General features: G+C 42.9%; 1 protein-coding gene across 2 annotated transcripts in view; it reads left to right on the top strand.

Moving 5' to 3' along the window:
- Nucleotides 1-18,958, top strand: part of itgb2 (integrin, beta 2) — a 96,561-nt gene that overhangs the window by 29,091 nt on the left and 48,512 nt on the right. For both annotated transcript variants that reach the window (XM_055638425.1, XM_055638424.1), the window contains exons 2-3: nucleotides 14,795-14,858; nucleotides 17,600-17,694. In XM_055638425.1, coding sequence (XP_055494400.1) covers nucleotides 14,798-14,858; nucleotides 17,600-17,694 — 156 coding nt within the window. In that variant the 5' untranslated portion in view covers nucleotides 14,795-14,797. The remainder of the gene's footprint in view (nucleotides 1-14,794; nucleotides 14,859-17,599; nucleotides 17,695-18,958) is intronic.

Here is an 18,958-nt window from a genome sequence, read left to right as displayed (position 1 = left end):
CGTCAGGCAAGATCTCCTCTTCACAAAACTATGCTGACTTCGGTCTATTTTGTCATGAACTTCTAAGTACTCAGAAACCACATTTGTTATAATGCACTCAAAAATCTTACCAACCACTGAAGTCAGGCTAACCGGCCGATAGCTTCCTACTTGCTTCCTGCTGTGCTTCCTACTTGTGCAGCGGGGTAATATTTGCAAATATCCAATCATCTGGAACTACTCTTGACTCTAGTGATTCTTGAAATATCACTACTAATGCCTCCACAATCTCTAAAGCCACCTCTTTCAGAACCCTGGAGAGCAGTGCATCCGGTCCAGGTGACCTATCCACCTTCAGATCTCAGCTTCCAAAGTACCTCTCCTTAGTAATAGCCACTCCACTAACTTCCACCCCCTGACTCTCTTGGCAGGTGCCTTCTATTGTGAAGACTGATGCAAAAAAAGTTATTCAATTCCTCTGCCATTTCTTTATTCCCCATTATCATTTATCCAACACTTCACCCTTTGCTTCTTACTATAAAGCCAATTGCTATCACTCCCTGGATCCCATGTGACCTTACCTTTCAGAGCAGCCTATTATGCGGTACCCAAACAGTCCACGATTTGTTCAGATTAACAATTACTGTGCAAAATAACTAATTTCACACATTTCATAGAACAACTATGAAGCGACACGGTGGCGCAATGGTAGAGTAGCTGCCTTACAGTGCCAGAGAACCCGGTTCGATCCTGACTAAAGGTGCTGTCTGTATAGAGTTTGTACATTCTCCCTATGACCGCGTGGGTTTTCTCCAGGTATTCCGGTTTCCTACCACGCTCCAAAGACGTACAGATTTGTAGGCTAATTGGCTTCAATAAAACTGTAAATTGTCCGTAGTGTGTGTACGATGGCGTTAGTGTGCGAGGATCGTTGGTTGGCATTGACTTGGTGGGCTGAAGGGCCTGTTTTTCCACTCGCTCTAAACTAAACTAAACTATGTGAAACTTAAAAGGAAAAAATAATTTTTTGAACAACAATAGAATTTTTCAATTTTTTTTAGATTTAAACATCAGCTAAATATATCCATATGCACATCTCTATCTATCTATCTCTCTCTATATATATAAAACTCTGTGTCTGGCTGGCTGGCTGGCTGTGTGTGTTTCTGACTGTGGCTGCCAGCCTTTGATTCGCTGCTACGCCAACGTCAGACCCAGAAACGCCGAGGTTTTTTCCATTTCGGTAGAGATTTTACTTTTCATTCCAAGTATCCACTCCTCATTAAATTTTGTCGTGTTTATGTACACATTTTTAATAAAATCCTTCCCCTCCCACTCACTCATTTTGTCGCCTCCTGCTGGCCAGCGACCATAACGGCTGCTGGCGCCCGCATCTCGCCTCAAAGACGCCATTTAAAAACAGCCACACTGCTGATTCCTGAGCCGCTTGAGTTGGAGGATCATGTCTCCCGTGGGGGCTACGGGTAAGGAACGGCTGCGTTGGGGGAGCAGACCCAACGGGTCTGCACTTGGTCTAGTATATTACTAAAACTCTCATCTTGACCACTTCCGGTCTGCGTTGTATTTAAATTTGCGCAAAAACACTCCCCTATATCGCAAGGATTACTCGCCACCTTACTCACCGTTCTCCTCTGCTCCAAGCGCACCATGTTTTGTTCCGATCGGTGAAAGATTATAAGAGGTATGAAGGTTTAAAAAATCATGAGATCAGCAGATTGGTCTTCTCGCCGGTCTATCACCATGAAGGTAACGCCACTTCAGGCACCCGCTGTTAATCTTTGCTGTTAATCAACGGGCGGGGCGAGTAGAATAAAATCCCCGGAGGCGGGGCTGAGTCCACAAGCCATGCGGATGAAGAACGACCAGCGAAGCGACCAGCGCTCACTGTGAGTCCCCATTGCACCCCCAACCCCTTCCCCTCTAGTTCCCCTCGTGTGTGTGTCTCGCTCTTTAGAAACATAGAAAATAGGTGCAGGAGGAGGCCATTTGGCCCTTCGAGCCAGCACCGCCATTCATTGTGGTCATGGCTGATCGTCCCCTATCAATAACCTGTGCCTGCCTTCTCCCCATATCCCTTGACTCCACTAGACCCTAGAGCTCTATCTAACTCTCTCTTAAATCCATCCAGTGACGGCCTCCACTGCCCTCTGTGGCAGGGAATTCCATAAATTCACAACTCTCTGGGTGAAAACGTTTTTTCTCACCTTGGTCTTAAATACTCTCCCCTTTATTCTAAGACTGTGGCCCCTGGTTCTGGACTCGCCCAACATTGGGACTATTTTTCCTGCATCTAGCTTGTCCAGTCCTTTTATAATTTTATATGTTTCTGTAAGAACCTCCCCTCATCCTTCTAAACTCCAGTGAATACAAGCCTAGTCTTTTCAATCTTTCCTCATATGACAGTCCCGCCATCCCAGGGATCAATCTCGTACTTGTAGCTCTGGTGTAGAATGAGCCTGCGGCTGGAAGATTGAATGAATGAAGCCCAGCATGCTTGTGGTTCCCGATGTGATTGAGGACCATTCGGTGAAAGGGTAGCTTGAGCAGAAATGCTCCAACAAGAAATTCAGTTTAGAACAATTTCTGGATGGATAACCTGTTAGGAGTTGACCCCTGTATGCCGACTGCGATGTGGTTCCTGTGGGTTTCTGATGTGCCTTGTCATCTATAACGAGAAGTGTTAGGTTTAGGCAAGTGGGCACAGGAAGGCAAGATTTGGTGAAAACAAAGCTTGTGACAATGTGTGGAATAGTCAGTCCTTAGTGTGAGTAGCATACAATGAGAGCAGAGAGTGTGTATCATGACTGTGACCCTCGCTGGAGTCTGAGTTGTGAGCTGTGGGTGTGTAGTGTGTTGTACAGCGATCTGATTGTGATTCCAGTTGTAGTGTGAGCAGTGTGCGGAATAAGCTGTTGTGCATGGAGCGTGTCCTACGGCAATCTGACTGACTCCAGTAATGTGTTTGGCTCTTTAAGTAAACCCTGTGTTGGTAAAAACCCATCCACAGTGAGTGAAGGAAACCATCATTATTCAGATCAACTTGTTTGGAAAGATCACCATTGAATATTGCATATTATCCTCCTCTGGACATTATAAGGGTAAGTTGTTATTAGTGGAAAACAATGATATTGAGAAAGAAAATATGAAAATGCAATGTAAGTTATGGGCTTAAGATATCCTGAAATATGTCCAAAATTGCTTCACGCAGTGCAAATATTACTTTCAACTCTGCAGTGCTGCTGCTTCTAGATATTTGCAGCGTCCTGTGTTTGCCAATCTTTTGTCAACAAGGATCATGTTAATGATTTTGAAATGCACATTGCATAATTGCAATTTCACATAAAACTGACTTATCTTTACAATAAAACAGGATTGTATTTACAAGCAACGAGAGATTGATGTTAAAAACATCAGTAATTTGTAAGTTAACATCAGTAAAACTTCTTTAGGGACACCATTTTCCTGCTCTCTAAAATATCCCTTTGTTCCTATAATTCTTGTTAAATGGCAATTCCTACTCCTGACTTCATTTCATCTAGCTGTCTCTGAACATTTCATTGATTTGCTATTAAAGATGGAATGTTCATCATATGTGACATTTGCAAATGTAAGTCCTATATAAACCATGTCGTGCATCGGTGCCATTTTGTTTGGTGATTATATTTCAAAGCTATTCATAGTTATTGTTCAACATGTTATATTCTTCTGTGGACATGCCGGAGAATCATTGGATTTCCAATCATTTTGAATTTTAGGAGAAAGAGGAAATAGCTGTGACTTAATGGGCATGGTCTACTATCTTAAACATTATGGAACATCATTTTATTTATAATCAATGGAGGCTTAACAAAAATGTTAAATATTAGATTGTTGCATAGGAAATTAGATAGTGGCAGGAAATGTTGGCCCAAAGATCTTGTTTCTGTGTTGCAAGATTCAATGAGTCTTTGAAAATACCAGATTCAATCTCACTTCCTTTACTGGAAATGTTTTTACTCATTCGCACTCCAACAAACAAGAGTTTTTGGTTGAAAAATGTAATTACGAAGGGATTTAACTCACTAAACCATGCGGTTCTGTTTCTCAATTTCAGTCCTTGGTTTTTCTTCATCAAGCTGCCGTTCTCATGCAGAACAGTTAGTTCCCTTCCGTCGTCGTGTGCCCAGATGCTGTTAGTTTAGGAAGTCATGGTTTTACTCTTAAAAGTTGAAGCACACCACAAGAGGTCAAAGGGCATCAGAAAGATCTGTTCAAAGTTATGAAGAGCTTTCATGCGATAAATAGGGGAAATCTGCTTTCTTTGGGCAGTACGTAAGATTAGTACATACCCTTGAGGTCAGTGGTAACAGAGAGAGAGAGAGAAAGGGAGATTGACTTGTTAGAACTCAGGAGGCAGCGACCTGTATATTATTTGAGCAGGCGGCTGCGCCGAGACCTGCAGACAGCAGTGGCCCCGAGGGTAGAAGGATCTACCTGTGAGAGTGCACCACCTCGCAGAGACTAGCAGCAACATTGGAGGTGACTGCATGATTCAAAAACCGGTGAATAAGTCCAGGTGAGAAAAATAGCTTATTAATTTAAACGAAAGACAGTATAATTAAAAGTGTGATGGATATTCTTTGATTTCAAGGGGTATCTAGGAGTCAAATTGAAAGCAGACACAAAATGCTGGAGTAACTCAGCGGGACAGGCAGACAGAGAAGGAATAGGGGACGTTTCAGGTCGAGACCCTGTCAAATTGAAAGTGCCGCATGTTGGACCAGCTTGAGTGTCAGTTTTTGGACCTTGAGCACCAGCTGCGTCCAGGAGGCTGAGTTACATGGGTAGTGTTAATGTAGGGGTGTCCTCCCACAACACAAGGAAATGCAGTTTGAGAGCAAATAGGAAACCACCAAGCAGAGGAAGGGAGGCAGGTAGGTAGTCAGGTAAGCGTCAAAGTGCATCTCACTTCACACAGTTTTTCCACAGATTAGAAAACTACGGTGAATGTGACTCTGAAGGGTGCAGCCAGAGGCAGGTTTAGTGCACTATGACTGGCTCAGCTGCACAAGGAGCGACAAGTAAGAGCCCACGAGCAATAGTGTTGTGTAACTCAATCCTGAGGGGGATTGATATGTACTATAGAGATGCCAGGTCAAAGTTGTTTCTGGGCATTCATAAACAATCAGAAAGTATGGCTCACATTGAAACAAACAAAACAGGTACAATGAGGGATGAGATACTGCAAGTTGAAATTTTGGAGCTAGGTATCAGATTAAAAACAAGATTACAATCTCTGGATTGCATCTGCAGCTATGTGCAAGCGAGTATAGGAATAGGAAGACTGATCGGATGAATGCAAGGATGGTGTGGGGAGGAAGGCTTTAGATTTCTGGAACAATCAATTGTTTCTGGAGAAGGTAGGATGTACAAACGTCAGAAAGCTTGCATCTAAACATGCCCCATATCCTTGAGAGGGAGAGGGAGGTTGCTCAAGCTCTAGGGAAGGAATAAAACTAATTTAGGAGGGAAGTGTGGCACAGGGTAGGAACAGAGTGAGGAACTGAGAAAAATAGGAAAACTAAGCTTAGCAATGTTACAAAATTTTGCGATTTTAAAAATCAACCCTGCAATTTATCCCATCAGATAAAGCATAAAAAGAAGTTTAATTTGACACCTAATTCACTTTCATATCTTCAGTATTAAAAAAGTTATGGCCATTTTCAAACTCGGGAATTAGCATCTTGTTCCTTATTGCTTTTCCATTGACTTAACACAAAAGCTGTGATCGAGGACAGTCAAAAGCCCATAACGTTCTTAAAAATTAAGAGAACTGAATGAAATTTTCAGTTATTATAGATTGAAGCATCCTGCAACAAATATAAAACATCTTACTTGGATGACCTGAAATTAAAACATATAATTAGTTAGTTACCTAATTGTAGCTAATTACAAAATTGACCGTTGTGACGGAAATAGTAATAAACACCCAGACTGCCTTGAAAATTCAAAAACGTGATATTCTCCAGATTAAAACTTTAATATTATTGTATTATATGCTGTAAGTCCGTAACAGACAGGTAAATACATTACAATATCTAGCAATAGACCAAGTCTTTATGGAGAAGATCAGTTGCTAGCTGGTACATTGGCATATCATAATCAGTAGCATCATCATACTCCTCAGATTGTAACCAATAAGCAACTCTGTACACCTAGTTTTTCCTCAACTTTTCAATGTTGTCATTGTAAACTACAAGTTTTTGCTCTTCAAACCACACATGACATGCCTTTTTGCCCAATACTTTGATGCTTTTGCTATCACGGAGATGGTATGAAAGATGGGCAGGGCTGGCAACATAAAGTTTCAGGGTGTCAAATCTTCAGGCAGGGAGGGGAGGAGGGTGGATTGTAACAATCAGGAGGAGCATTGCAATATTATTCAATTGGTTCAATAAGTTAGATAAATAAAGACAGAGAACTTCTCAGAAGGTCGTTAGAAAAAGTCCATGTATATGGAGCTTAGAAATAAAAGTGGTTGATTGTCTTGTTGTAAGTGTAGCAACAACAAGACCCGGAGCGCGGCCTTGCGTCGCCCGGCGCGGCGTTAATGGCCGCGGGACAATTGCCATCGCCCGCCGGGGGCTTTGACTCTGACATCAGGAGGGGAATGGGGAGTGCAGGGGAGAGATACATTTTTTTGCCTTCCATCACAGCGAGGAGATGCGCTGTGATGGATGTCTGTGTAAATTGTGTTGTGTCTTGGGTCTTTTTTTCTTGTGTGTATGACTGCAGAAACAACATTTCATTTGAGCCTCTATGAGGTTCAAGTGACAAATAAATTGTAATGTATTGTAAAGACACACAGTCAGAGTTAAGCAAATCCCACAAAGGTGCACAATTAATAGGATTATATTAGTTGGAAGTTTCAAATTTCCAGGCATTAGTTGTGAAGGCCATGTGGGGACAGAAATGTTTGGGTCAGTACTTTGATGGTCCTTCTGGAGAAGGGATGGAACTGGATCTAATATTTAGGTATATGGTTGCGCAAATAGAAAGAGTGATTAGAAGTACAGTGTTAGTGGGAGAATGGTTCAGACAGAGTAACTATAACTGTGGGTTTTAGGTCTGTTATGTAGAAAGACAGGGTTAGATTAATGATCTGAAAAGGGGTGAGGCGGATTTCAGTCTAACATGACAGGGCCTGGCAGAGGGAGACTGGTAGCAACTACTTGTGGTAACTATACAGGCAGCCAGTGGGAGACATTCAAAAATGAAATAGTGAGATTCAAGAGCAGCATATTCCCAACATGGTGAAGGATGGAAGGAACCCTGGGTGGTACGCAATATCAATAAAGAGAAAAGAGTGGTATTGAAAAAGTTTGAAAACATATGCAATCAAAGAGTATAAAATGTGTAGGAAGGATGCTGGTTTAAATTGAAGATAGACACAAAATGCCACAATAACTCAGCAGGATAGGCAGCATTTCTGCAGAGAAGGAATGAGTGACGTTTCGGGTCAAGACACTTCTGTTTATGAACCTTTCTTCAGACTGGGGACATAGAAAAGTGCAAAAATGAAATGGGGGTGGGACAAACTCTGTCCCGCCCCCATTATACAGATCAGGATACAGATCAGGGGGATTTTTGATTGGCAGATGAGTGCCACAGTGAGGTCACATGCAAGATGGAAACCTTATATTCTGGTACGATAGCCTATAATCCAATGGTTTGAACATAAAATTCCCCAATTTTTGTTAACAAACCTGCCCCCATTTTTCTTCACTTCTTCCCCCTCTCTCTTTCCTGTAGCCAAAACAACCAGTGCCCACCCTCAATTCCACCCCCCCCCCCCTTCTCCTCCCACCTAAATCCTTTCCTCTGGATTTACATTTCAATCCTCTTTCATTCTTCTTCTCTCCATATCTAACACCCTTTTGTCTCCGTTTTATCATGTATTGTCACACTTCTGTCTCCTTTTCATCTCTGTCCACCCACCTGCCAGTCAAAACCCCCTTACCTGTTTCCACCTATGGCTTGCCAACTTTGTTCTGCCTTGGTATCTTCAGTCCATTCAGGGTTGTGTCATCCGCAAACTTGAGAAGCTTGACGGAGGAGTCAGTGCAGGTGCAGTCATTGGTGTAGAGAGAGTTGAGGAGAGGTGAGATTACGCAGCCTTGCGGTGCTCCTATGCTGAGGGTTTGCGGGTCCGAGATGTGCTTTCCCAGCCTCACACGCTGCTTCCTGTCTGTCAGGAAGCTGGTGATCCATCGACTGAGGGGTTCAGGCACAGTCAACTCGGAAAGTTTGTAGTGTAGTAGCTCTGGCACAATGATATTGAATGCAGAGCTAAAATCCACAAACAAAATCCGTGCATAGTTCAAAGGAAATAGGCGACGTTTCGGGCCGAAACCCTTCTTCAGACTGATGGGGGGTGGGGGGGAGAAGGAAGGAAAAACGGAGGAGGAGGAGCCTGAGGGCGGGGGGATGGGAGGAGACAGCTCGAGGGTTAAGGAAGGGGAGGAGAATGTCCTTCCTTCTCCCCCTCACCCCCCATCAGTCTGAAGAAGGGTTTCGGCCCGAAACGTTACCTATTTCCTTCGCACCATAGATGCTGCTGCACCCGCTGAGTTTCTCCAGCATTTTTGTGTATCTTTGATCTTCCAGCATCTGCAGTTCCTTCTTGAGAACTCCGTGCATAGTTCCCCTGGCGGTTTAGGTGCTGGAGGATGAAGTGCAGGCCCAGGTTGTCTGCGTCATCCACAGATCTATTGACATGATATGCAAACTGCAGAGGGTCCAGCAGGGGTTTTGTGATATCTTTCAGCTTGGCCAGCACAAACCTTTCAAGGGTCTTCATGACTACAGAGGTCAGTGCGACCAGCCTGTAGTCACTAAGACAGGTAATCCTTGCCTTTTTAGATACAGGGTAATTAGTGGAGACTTTGAAGCAGGCAGGGACAGTATAGGTTTTCAGGGACTGGTTGAAAATGTCTGTGTAGACCAATGCCAGTTGTTCAGCACAGAGCTTGAGAGTAGAGGGGGAAACATCGTCCGGTCCTGGAGATTTCAAGCTTTTCTGTCTTCTGAACAGCCTCTCCACCTCCTCTATTTTTTATTGTTGATTATAGAAAAGTGATGTTGTGCAGCACAGAGGGAATGGGTCATTGGGTGTGAAGTGGTGATTGGAGAGGGGTGGGTGGGAAAGCGTCCAGTCTTTTCAGACTGGAGTCTTGCTTTAAGTCTTATATTCCATATGAAGGCATATGGAACATAATAACAAGACATAGCTGGAATACAGTGTGCAGTTTCGATTGCCATAACAGTGGAGATGAATGCTCTGATGAAGGTATACAAAGCTACAGTGTGTAGGGCATCTATTGAGTGGATAATAAGATCATTTCCCTATAACGACTGGCTGTAACCTGAAAGCAACAGGTTGGATTTTAGAGGAATTGAGCACCTCTTCACCCAGAAGATGTATGAAATCTTGATTCCATTGGATCCCATGATGGGGAAGCCAGATACATATTATATATTTAAGTAATATTGAGTCACGCACTTGAAACATCATAGCGTAGAAGACTTGGGTCTTAGGCTGGGAAATAGATGTGCTTAATTTACTGTAGGTGTGAAGGCCAGGCCAGCACTACCACAGTGAGCTGAAGGGCATGTTTCTGTGCTGTGTGATTCAATGGCTATCTCACATTGGATTTTGGCTTGTTTAATGTTGAAGTATCCTTCCATAAACCATAATGGAAATGGAAACATGGCAAGCAGGTGAATAAATCACTGAAAACTACTATGAAAAGTTGGGTAAGAAGCAAAGGAAATGGGAATGTAATGCTCCATTCCACTGGAATGCTAGCACAGGTCTGACATGCAGAATAGCCTAGTTTGGGTTGTAAAATACACGATCCTGTAAAGGGAAATACACCATTTCACATGGTGTGAACTGATTATTGCTGCGTCAATTTGATTTATTAATTAACAATGTACAATAAATTTATGATCTTTTGGTGCAATGTAAATTACTTTTAAACATTTTAACTGAAAACAGGAAGTCATCATTTACCAACAAGCCGAGTTGCAATATCAATGCATGACCACACCCTTTTAAATGTGGACAAATGTGTTATTTTTGCAAGAAACTATAGCCAGCAAGAAATTATAGGCTGCTCTAACATTTGACGATCATTGGTTAGATAGTAAAGAAAAGGACTGTTAACACCTTTTCCACCTTATGGTTTGACACCGAAAACAATTTTACAGGAAATACATTAAAAACAAGTGGACAAAATCAGCAGGCTTTCCTCTGCGGTTTGCTGTCCTTTAGCGTGTGCGTGTGCATCTGTGCGCATGTGTCTGTGTGCGTGTGTATGTATGTCTGTGTGCGCATGTGTGTGTGCACACGCGTGCATGTGTTGGTGCACCTGTTTGCGAGTGCTTGTGTTTGCATGTGCTTGTACGTGTGTGTGCGTGTGTATGCACGCGTGCGCGTTGGAGACTCGCACCAGGCCAGTTGCTACATACCACCCAAGGTCTCAGCGGGTGAAGGAACCGGTTGTGACAGTGGTTTGGTGACTCAGAGGACAGTTCTCAGTTTATGTTCAGATGCTAGTCTATAACAGTAACAAATAACCAGTCATATTGCTACGGGATTCTATTCTATACAATTAATACTTCTTTCCAGGAGTGCATACATTTTGACAGAAAGTGTCAATAGTGCAGTGGGGGAGAGGTGGGACAGGAAAGTAGGGTTATGGCCTCCATTGCTACCTTTGGCTTTGGTTCCATGGAAACACAAGAGACTGCACATGCAGGAGGCAATGACAAAAAGCAAACTGCTGAAGGAACACGGCATCAGGCAGCATGTGTGGAGGGAAATGGCCTGACAACGTTTCAGGGATGGGACTCTTCTGTCCTGCTGAGTTCCTCCAGCAGTCTGTTTTTTGCTCATTGATTTTGGTCCTCTGACTGTAACGGAAGAGTTACATGCAGTTGTGCTGTGCAACAGGATACGTTGCAAAAAAGATACTAAGATCTGTTTATTTCAGCTTGGAAATGGAATGGTGTTTGGTGATTCGATATCTCCTGGTCAGTGGAATCTCCTGGCCAGTGGAATCGCTCCACTGCTTATTTCTCTCCAAACAGTAGCCAGGAGAAGCAGCTTCCGCAATCAGGATGTGGCTTTAGGGAATATCAAGCTCAAATTCATCACTTCCTTGTGCTATTTCAGCAATGGATTTGTGATAAGGTAATTTCCTTTATGCCCACAATGAAGAAGTAGTAAGCAGAAAGGAGAAAATATAGCTTCCTCTCTCTGACAAAATCTTGCAGTTGCCCAAAATACCAGTTTGAATCTGTAAATCCAAAAAAAATGACTTTATTTGGTAGCACTCTCATTCTCTCATTCTACTCCTGCCATTGGGAAGAGGGCATAGGAGCCAGAAAAATGGTACAGGAGTCTGAAACTGCAACATCGAGGTTTTTGATCAGCTTCTTCTCAACAACCACCAGGCTATTGAACACTAGGAACTCCAACTAAACTCTGAACTACAAGCTGCCTTGGTTACATTCGGGAATTGGGGGCACTGTACTTGTCTTTGCGATATATTGTTAGTTCCTTTTTATAAATTCAACTTATTTTGTTGTTTATTATGTTGTCCACTGAATGCCATGTTTACAGATCTGTTGTACTGCTGGAAGTAAGGACTTCATTGTTCCGTTTTGGGACTTATGATAATAAAACACTCTTGACTCTCTCTCTTGACTCTTGTCAATTTCCTCAATTGCAGCTTATAAACTAAACCAGAGTCAAAGGGCAAAGGGCAAAGGGCAAAGGGCAAAGGTGCTTTTATTGTCTCGTGTGCAAACCCACAGTGAAAGATTTTTCTTACATACTGTCCAGTAAAGTATAGGCATGCCTAGGCACATCCTCGATTAGTAAAGTGTACAAAAATAGTCTACTGAGCCAGCATGCAAGGTGGCAAGGTTATGGCGCCATTTGCAAAGTCCAGTCCACGCACTCGGTAAGATTAGCGGTTTCCGGTCCAGGCAAGCCCCAGGCTGTTGCAGGCTTCCAGCCATCACCTATCTTGGACATTACACAAAAAAGCTGGAGAAACTCAGCGGGTGCAGCAGCATCTATGGAGCGAAGGAAATAGGCAACGTTTCGGGCCAAAACCCTCTTCGTCTGAAGAAGGGTTTCGGCCCGAAACGTTGCCTATTTCCTTCGCTCCATAGATGCTGCTGCACCCGCTGAGTTTCTCCAGCTTTTTTATTCTCCAGCATCTGCAGTTCCCTCTTAAACACCTATCTTGGATATGTGGATCAACCGGTGAACCAATGTCCCTCTCGTCTTTGTGCCCCGTGGGTGTCTAGTCCCCGCTTCGCTCTCCAACTGGCCTTGCTCCTGCAGAACATGGATGGGTGACTTTTCGATTTGGAACCTTTCTTCAGACTGAAACATCACTTATCCATGTTCTCCAGGGATGCTGCCTGACCCAGTCAAGAGTGTTTATTTGTCACCAACACCAGATATGAACCAGAATCATGAAATTCTTACTTGCTGCAACTCCACGGGCACAGGGGAATCAACGTGAACAAGAAAAAGTTATCCTATGCTGCACGCTCAAAAACAAAGGAGGCTGAAGAAAGTGGTGGACATTGCCTGGTCCATCACCGGTACTGGCCTCCCGACCACTAAAGGGGACTAGAGAAAGCATTGACCCAAGAATGAAGCTAATATCCTCAAAGATTCACATCACCTGGGCCACAATCTCATCTTGCTGCCACCATCAGAGAGAAGGTGCAGGACTCTGAGAACTGTTACCTCCAGATTCACGGACAGCATCATCCCATCAACCCTCGGGTTCTGGAACCACCCTGCACAAGCCAAACCACAACCTCACCTCAAAACTGAACCACTACAGACTTGGCACTACAATGGTTGATCTACCTACTTGTGTTTCTGCATATCATGCTCCAGCTTGCGCATGAATGAAGTAATTCAATCATATGATCTCCATTGTATATTTATCAGCTGCTGGCTGCTGCTTGCGCCGACGATGGCTGCCACGGTGTACTGCTCCTTGCTGTTTTGTATGTGTTTGTTCGTTTGTGTCGTCTGTGAAAATTCTACAAAGATCACTTTCATGTGAGAGGTACTCATTAACATCGGACCTACAGACCTCCAAACATCGTTCCGGATTTCTCTCACTCACTGGATTATTTGGACATACTCGTCGGCGGGGCTGTGGCGGCGTTCAAGGTCTTTAGACGGAGGAGGACCCGGCTTTGTGAGTCGACCCATATTCCTGGCAAACGTACGTTCTCTCAAGAACAAAGTGGACGAACTGCAACTCCTGTGCTGGACAAACAAGGACTTCTCCCTTGCCGCTGCCCTGTGCTTCACCGAGACCTGGCTTTGTGAGTCGACCCCGGACAGCGAGCTGCAACTGGCTGGCTTCCAACTTCGCAGAGTAGAGGCATCGGGGAAATCAAGAGGCGGTAGAATATGCTTCTATAGGGTGATTTCACCAAAGGTCAAATGAGCGTAGATCCCCCCTCACGTGACCGAAAATTTTAACTGGAGGACATCTCTCAGTTTGGTACATGTAAGTGAATGGGGAAACACGCACTTTCCCACCCGTTAAAAACATGGAAAACGGCCGATTTTTGAGCTGAAATTTTCTGTGCTAGTCGGGGTGACCGTGAAGCACAGCGACCTAAATTTTCAGGCAAAAAAAAAGATAGAAAGTGAGGTAATTACAAGAGGGAACTGAAGGTAGAAAGCGGCGGAAATGAACAGCTGACATTTGCCGTGGAGATTTTAAGATCCAAAATATCAGGAATTATCGCGTTTGCTCGCTGAATTTCATCAAAAGTAAGTTAATAATGCCTTACTTTTGATGAAATTCAGCGAGCAAACGCGATAATTCCCGATATTTTGGATCTTAAAATCTCCACGGCAAATGTCAGCTGTTCACTTCCGCCGCTTTCTTCCTTCAGTTCCCTCTTGTAATTACCTCACTTTCTATCTTTTTGTTTGCCTGAAAATTTAGGTCACTGCGCTTCACGGTCACCCCGACTAGCACAGAAAATTTCAGCTCAGAAATCGTCCGTTTTCCATGTTTTTAACGGGTGGGAAAGTGTGTGTTTCCCCATTCACTTACATGTACCAAACTGAGAGATGTCCTCCAGTTAAAATTTTCGGTCACGTGAGGGGGGATCTACGCTCATTTGACCTTTGGTGAAATCACCCTATACCAACCAGGACTGGTGCAGCGACATCACGATAATGTCAAACTTCTACTCTCCCAACCTAGAATTGAAAGTCTCATATGAGACGCAACGAAAGTCTAGAAGGAACATTGTAACCCGGTGCAACCTAGGATTCTCAATAGATAACATACCTGCCACCCAAACCCAAGACTGGATACATTGGCAACTATTCGAAACACTGGTAAAAAGATGAGTTTTTTCACCTTTGCAGGTTTGTCTTGGGTGCATAGGTCACAAGATCCAAATCAGCACTTGAAACAACACAAGAGCTGTAGCAAACTGTGAGGAGGAGAATGATAAGAAAATTCTGGTTGAAAGATATCTTCTCTTCATAAGAAACAAAGCAAAACTATTTCTGAAAACCATGGCACCATCGGTCATCAACCTTCACATCCAGTTAAATGGAATATGCTTCAGTGGATAATGCTGAATAAAAGTGCAACTATACCAATGAATATGTTTCCTCAAAATGTAATATTCAGGTTGTACTGGAGGTTATAATGTGTCTATTTTTCTTTTTAAATTACAGGAAATGATCAAGTGGTTCCTCCTTCTGTTTGGATTGGCCTTGGTACTCGAAACAAAATGGGCTGGTGAGTAAATGTGAAATTCACATGGATTTGGAAATGTAACTTGAGGAGCAGAAAGGCAGGCTTTCATTTATATGGTGCTCTTTAGGGGCCACAAGCGCATGGAAATGGTCAATTAAATAATTTTGGAGTGCTTTCATTTCTGGAAACATTGGAAAGGAAAGGAGCTAGTTTTTTCATAGCAAGCTTGCACAAAATGGCAACGGACAGATTACATGTTCTAGAGATTGATTTTGGTTGTGTATAAAATATTGGGTATAATAAAAGGAAACATACCCTTGCTCATCTTCACAATAGAGTCATAGAGTGACACAGTGTGGAAACAGACCCTTCAGCCCAACTTGCCCACAACGGCCAACATGTCTCAGCTAGACCAGTCTCACCTGCCTGCGCATGGTCCATATCCCACCAAACCTGGCCTATCCATGTACCTGTCTAACTGTTTCTTAAACGATGGGATAGTCCCAGCCTCAACTACTTCTTCTGGCAGCTTGTTCCATAACCCATCAACCTTTGGGTGAAAAAGTTACCCCTCGCATTCCTATTAAATATTTTCCCCTTCACCTTGAACGTATGTCCTCTGGTCCTCGATTCCCCTACTCTGGGCAAGAGACTCTGTGCATCTACCTGATCTATTCCTCTCATGATTTTGTACACCTCTAAAAGATTACCCCTAATCCTCCTGAGCTCCAAGGAAAATGGACCCAACCTACTCAACCTCCATATAGCTCACACCCTCTAGTCCTGGCAACATCCTCGTAAATCTTTTCTGAGCCCTTTCAAGCTTGACAATATCTTTCATATAACATGGTACCCAGAACTGAACACAATATTCTAAATGCGGCCTCACCAACGTCTTATGCAACTGCAATGTGACCTCCCAATTTCTATACACAATACTCTGACTCATGAAGGCCAATGTGCCAAAAGCCTTTTTGACCACCTTATCTACCTGCGACTCGACAATCAAGGAACCAAGCACCTGCACTCCTGGATCCCTCTGCTCTACAAAGCTCCCAAGAGGCCGACCATTCACTGTGTTGGTCCTGCCCTTGTTAGACATCACAAAATAAAACATCTCACACTTCTCTGTATTATACTCCATCAACCATTCCTCAGCCCATCTGGTCAATCGATCCAGATTCTGCTGCAATCTTTCACAACCATCTTAGCTATCTGTAAAATCACTCACTTTTGTATCATCAGCAAACTTGCTAGTCTTGCCCTGTATGTTCTCATCCAAATCATTGATGTAGATGACAAACAGTAACGGGCTCAGCACACCACTAGTCACAGGCCTCCAGTCGGAGAAGCAACCTTCCACCATCACCCTCTGCTTCCTTCCATGGAGCCAATAGTACTGTGAGCATTGTGAAGTCCACCTGAGAAGTCAGATGCAATCTCACTTTAATGTCTTATTGTACCTCAGCAACACAGCTCTGGAAAATGACAGAATTTTATGCACAATTTCCTGAGTGAAACTTTCATGGGTGAAAAAAACAGGAAAACTAAAATCTTCCAGCTACTCTTTTTTATGTTACAAGTATCATTCCTAACAACATGCCCCTTTATTACCTAATGTCACACAATTATACAACATGGAAATAGGCTCTTTGTCCATTTAGCAGTGCCTACCAAGGTGCACATTCCTCAAGGTGCCTGATGCGGTTACTACTACCTTAAATATTGAAAACCGAGGTTCGCAGAAGCAGTGTACGAGATGACATTACATGGCAGATACTTAAAATGACATCTCAAAGTTAATCCTTGCATTGTGACTATTCAATGAAGCTCAACGGATTTGCTCAGAAGCTGCATATTACTTTGTTACCGGAAGACCTGTGTAATGCATAACTTGAATTGTCATTGGGTGTGTGACTAAGAGTTGGAGAATGCCAGACATGCTGAGGTGAATCATGCATGAAAATATCTAGGGCATTCCAATCAGAATTACTGAGTGAAATTAATTCCCCACCAAGACAGAATACTGTTTGCCCAACTCATCATTCCAGTTAAGTGTTATAATCCTTATTTTCCTCCCAAAATAATCGCCTCACGAATCAAATCTAATCAAAAGGCCCACCCTTTTGGCCTAGCTCCCCCTGTCTTTTACCATCTTTCTCAAAGTTTGACAGCAACCAGACATGTAGATGGTGCTTCCCGAACACATCTAAAAAAAACCAGATTTTCTGAGATACAAAAGTTCCCCCGACCCGGGATCTAGGAGTGCAGGTGCATGGTTCCTTGTTGGCCAAGTCGCAGGTAGATAAGGTGGTCAAAAATTTCCCACACCCACTTCCCATCTTCATCGCTCTATGTAACATTCAACATCCTCTCTCAGCACTGTTTTCTACTTTCCATTCCATTGTGATATATACAGTTAGATTTGATTTATCTTCCTGGATAAATCAAGTGATTGTCAGCTGCTGTGGAGGGAGCCATTGGAGGATGCGAATTAGATATGACCATAACATAATAAATAGAAGACTTGGAGAGCATGGGTGATAAGAGACCTTCTATTACGTTCTGAATACTGAACCTCCATCAGTGACAGAGATCTTCTATGGACCTTCTTAACCTTGGCGAGATCACAATCTCCGTGAAGATGAATAAAAAACATGTTCCATTATGATGGTGTGGAGGAATACAATATAATCCTGTGTCAATTATCATATTTCTAACATGGAGTTTTTGTAACTGTTGTCAGTAGTAATAGAAACTGATTTATTTTTCTTGTTTGTCAGAATCATCCCAAGGCAAATGCAATCCCACAAAAACAGAAGTGTCCTGCAAGGAATGCATCAATTTAGGACCAGGTTGTGCCTGGTGTAAGGCACTGGTAAGTTTCTCTGATATAACAGGACAGTTTTCAATGTCTGATCCACATCCATATCTGAAAGTGCATTAAATTTTACCAGCAGTGAATTGCCAGATAGAAAATGGGACAATCTATATTTATGAGTTTACATCATTTCTAAAAACCTTACACATTCGTTAATATTGAAGATAGACACAAAATGCTGGAGCGCGTCAGGCAATATCTCTGGATAAAATGGATAGGAGATGGGTCAGGAACCTTCTTCAGACCTTTAATATTGTTTAATGTTTCTTTAATAATGCTTTAATATTTTATGTTGGACTATGTGAGAGGGAAAAGGACGGGGAGTTCCCCTTGGCTGGTATGCATTTCAAATGACTGACATTTCAGATAATTATACGGAATTGTATTTATTTTAGTGATGAGTGTTTCTGCAAGATAACCACCATGTAGTATTCGAATTCAAACCCATCACTAGGACAAAAACTGCAATATCAAATAGCAGTAATGCATCCTATTTACAATGGACTGTGTCCCAATGGAGACCATTACCATGATCTGTCATTTATTATGAAAGCTTTACTTCAGTTTTTAAAGGATTTTGACCTGAGTAAAACCAGTTGAGAATTGTGGTCGACAATAAAAGAACTCATTGGTGATACCAATGTGACACAATAACTAATTGGTGATACTAATGTGACATTAAGTGCTGGAGTAACTCAACGGGTCAGGCAGCATCTCTGGAGAAAAACGATGGGTGACATTTCAGGTCAGGGGATTCTTCTTCAAATTCAATACATTGGTAACTGACGTCATCCAAAGGTGTAGAGTGGGCAGCCACACCCTGCCTCTTCCCACGATCCTTCCTATAATATCAGATTCAAGATACACTGATCATAATACACATTATAATACATATCATAATACAATGATCAGCAAATCTAGCTTGCTCCACAGCCAGCCAGATGGCTACTTTGCTTGCTCTTGACCTCAGATGCTATCTGTGTGGATTTTGAACGCTCTCCACGCCTCATGGGTTTCCTCTAGATGCCCAGGTTTCCTCCAACATCCCATAGATGAATAGGTTTATAAGTTCATTGGCCTCTGTAAAACGCCGCTGGTGAATGGGGAGCAGATGCGAAAGTTAGATAACGGAACTAGTGTGAATGGGTGATCCATGGTCATTCTGGACTCGATGGGCTGAAGGGATTATTTCCATGCTGTATCCTTCAATCAATACAAAACTACTTTAGAATTATCTTGCTGAAACACTCCAAAATAAATA

This window comes from Leucoraja erinacea, chromosome 7 (genome assembly GCF_028641065.1).
Source record: "Leucoraja erinacea ecotype New England chromosome 7, Leri_hhj_1, whole genome shotgun sequence".
Classification (NCBI taxonomy): Eukaryota; Metazoa; Chordata; class Chondrichthyes; order Rajiformes; family Rajidae; genus Leucoraja; species Leucoraja erinaceus.
Note: the sequence above shows the minus strand (reverse complement) of the source record. Positions and strands in the feature narration are given on the sequence as shown.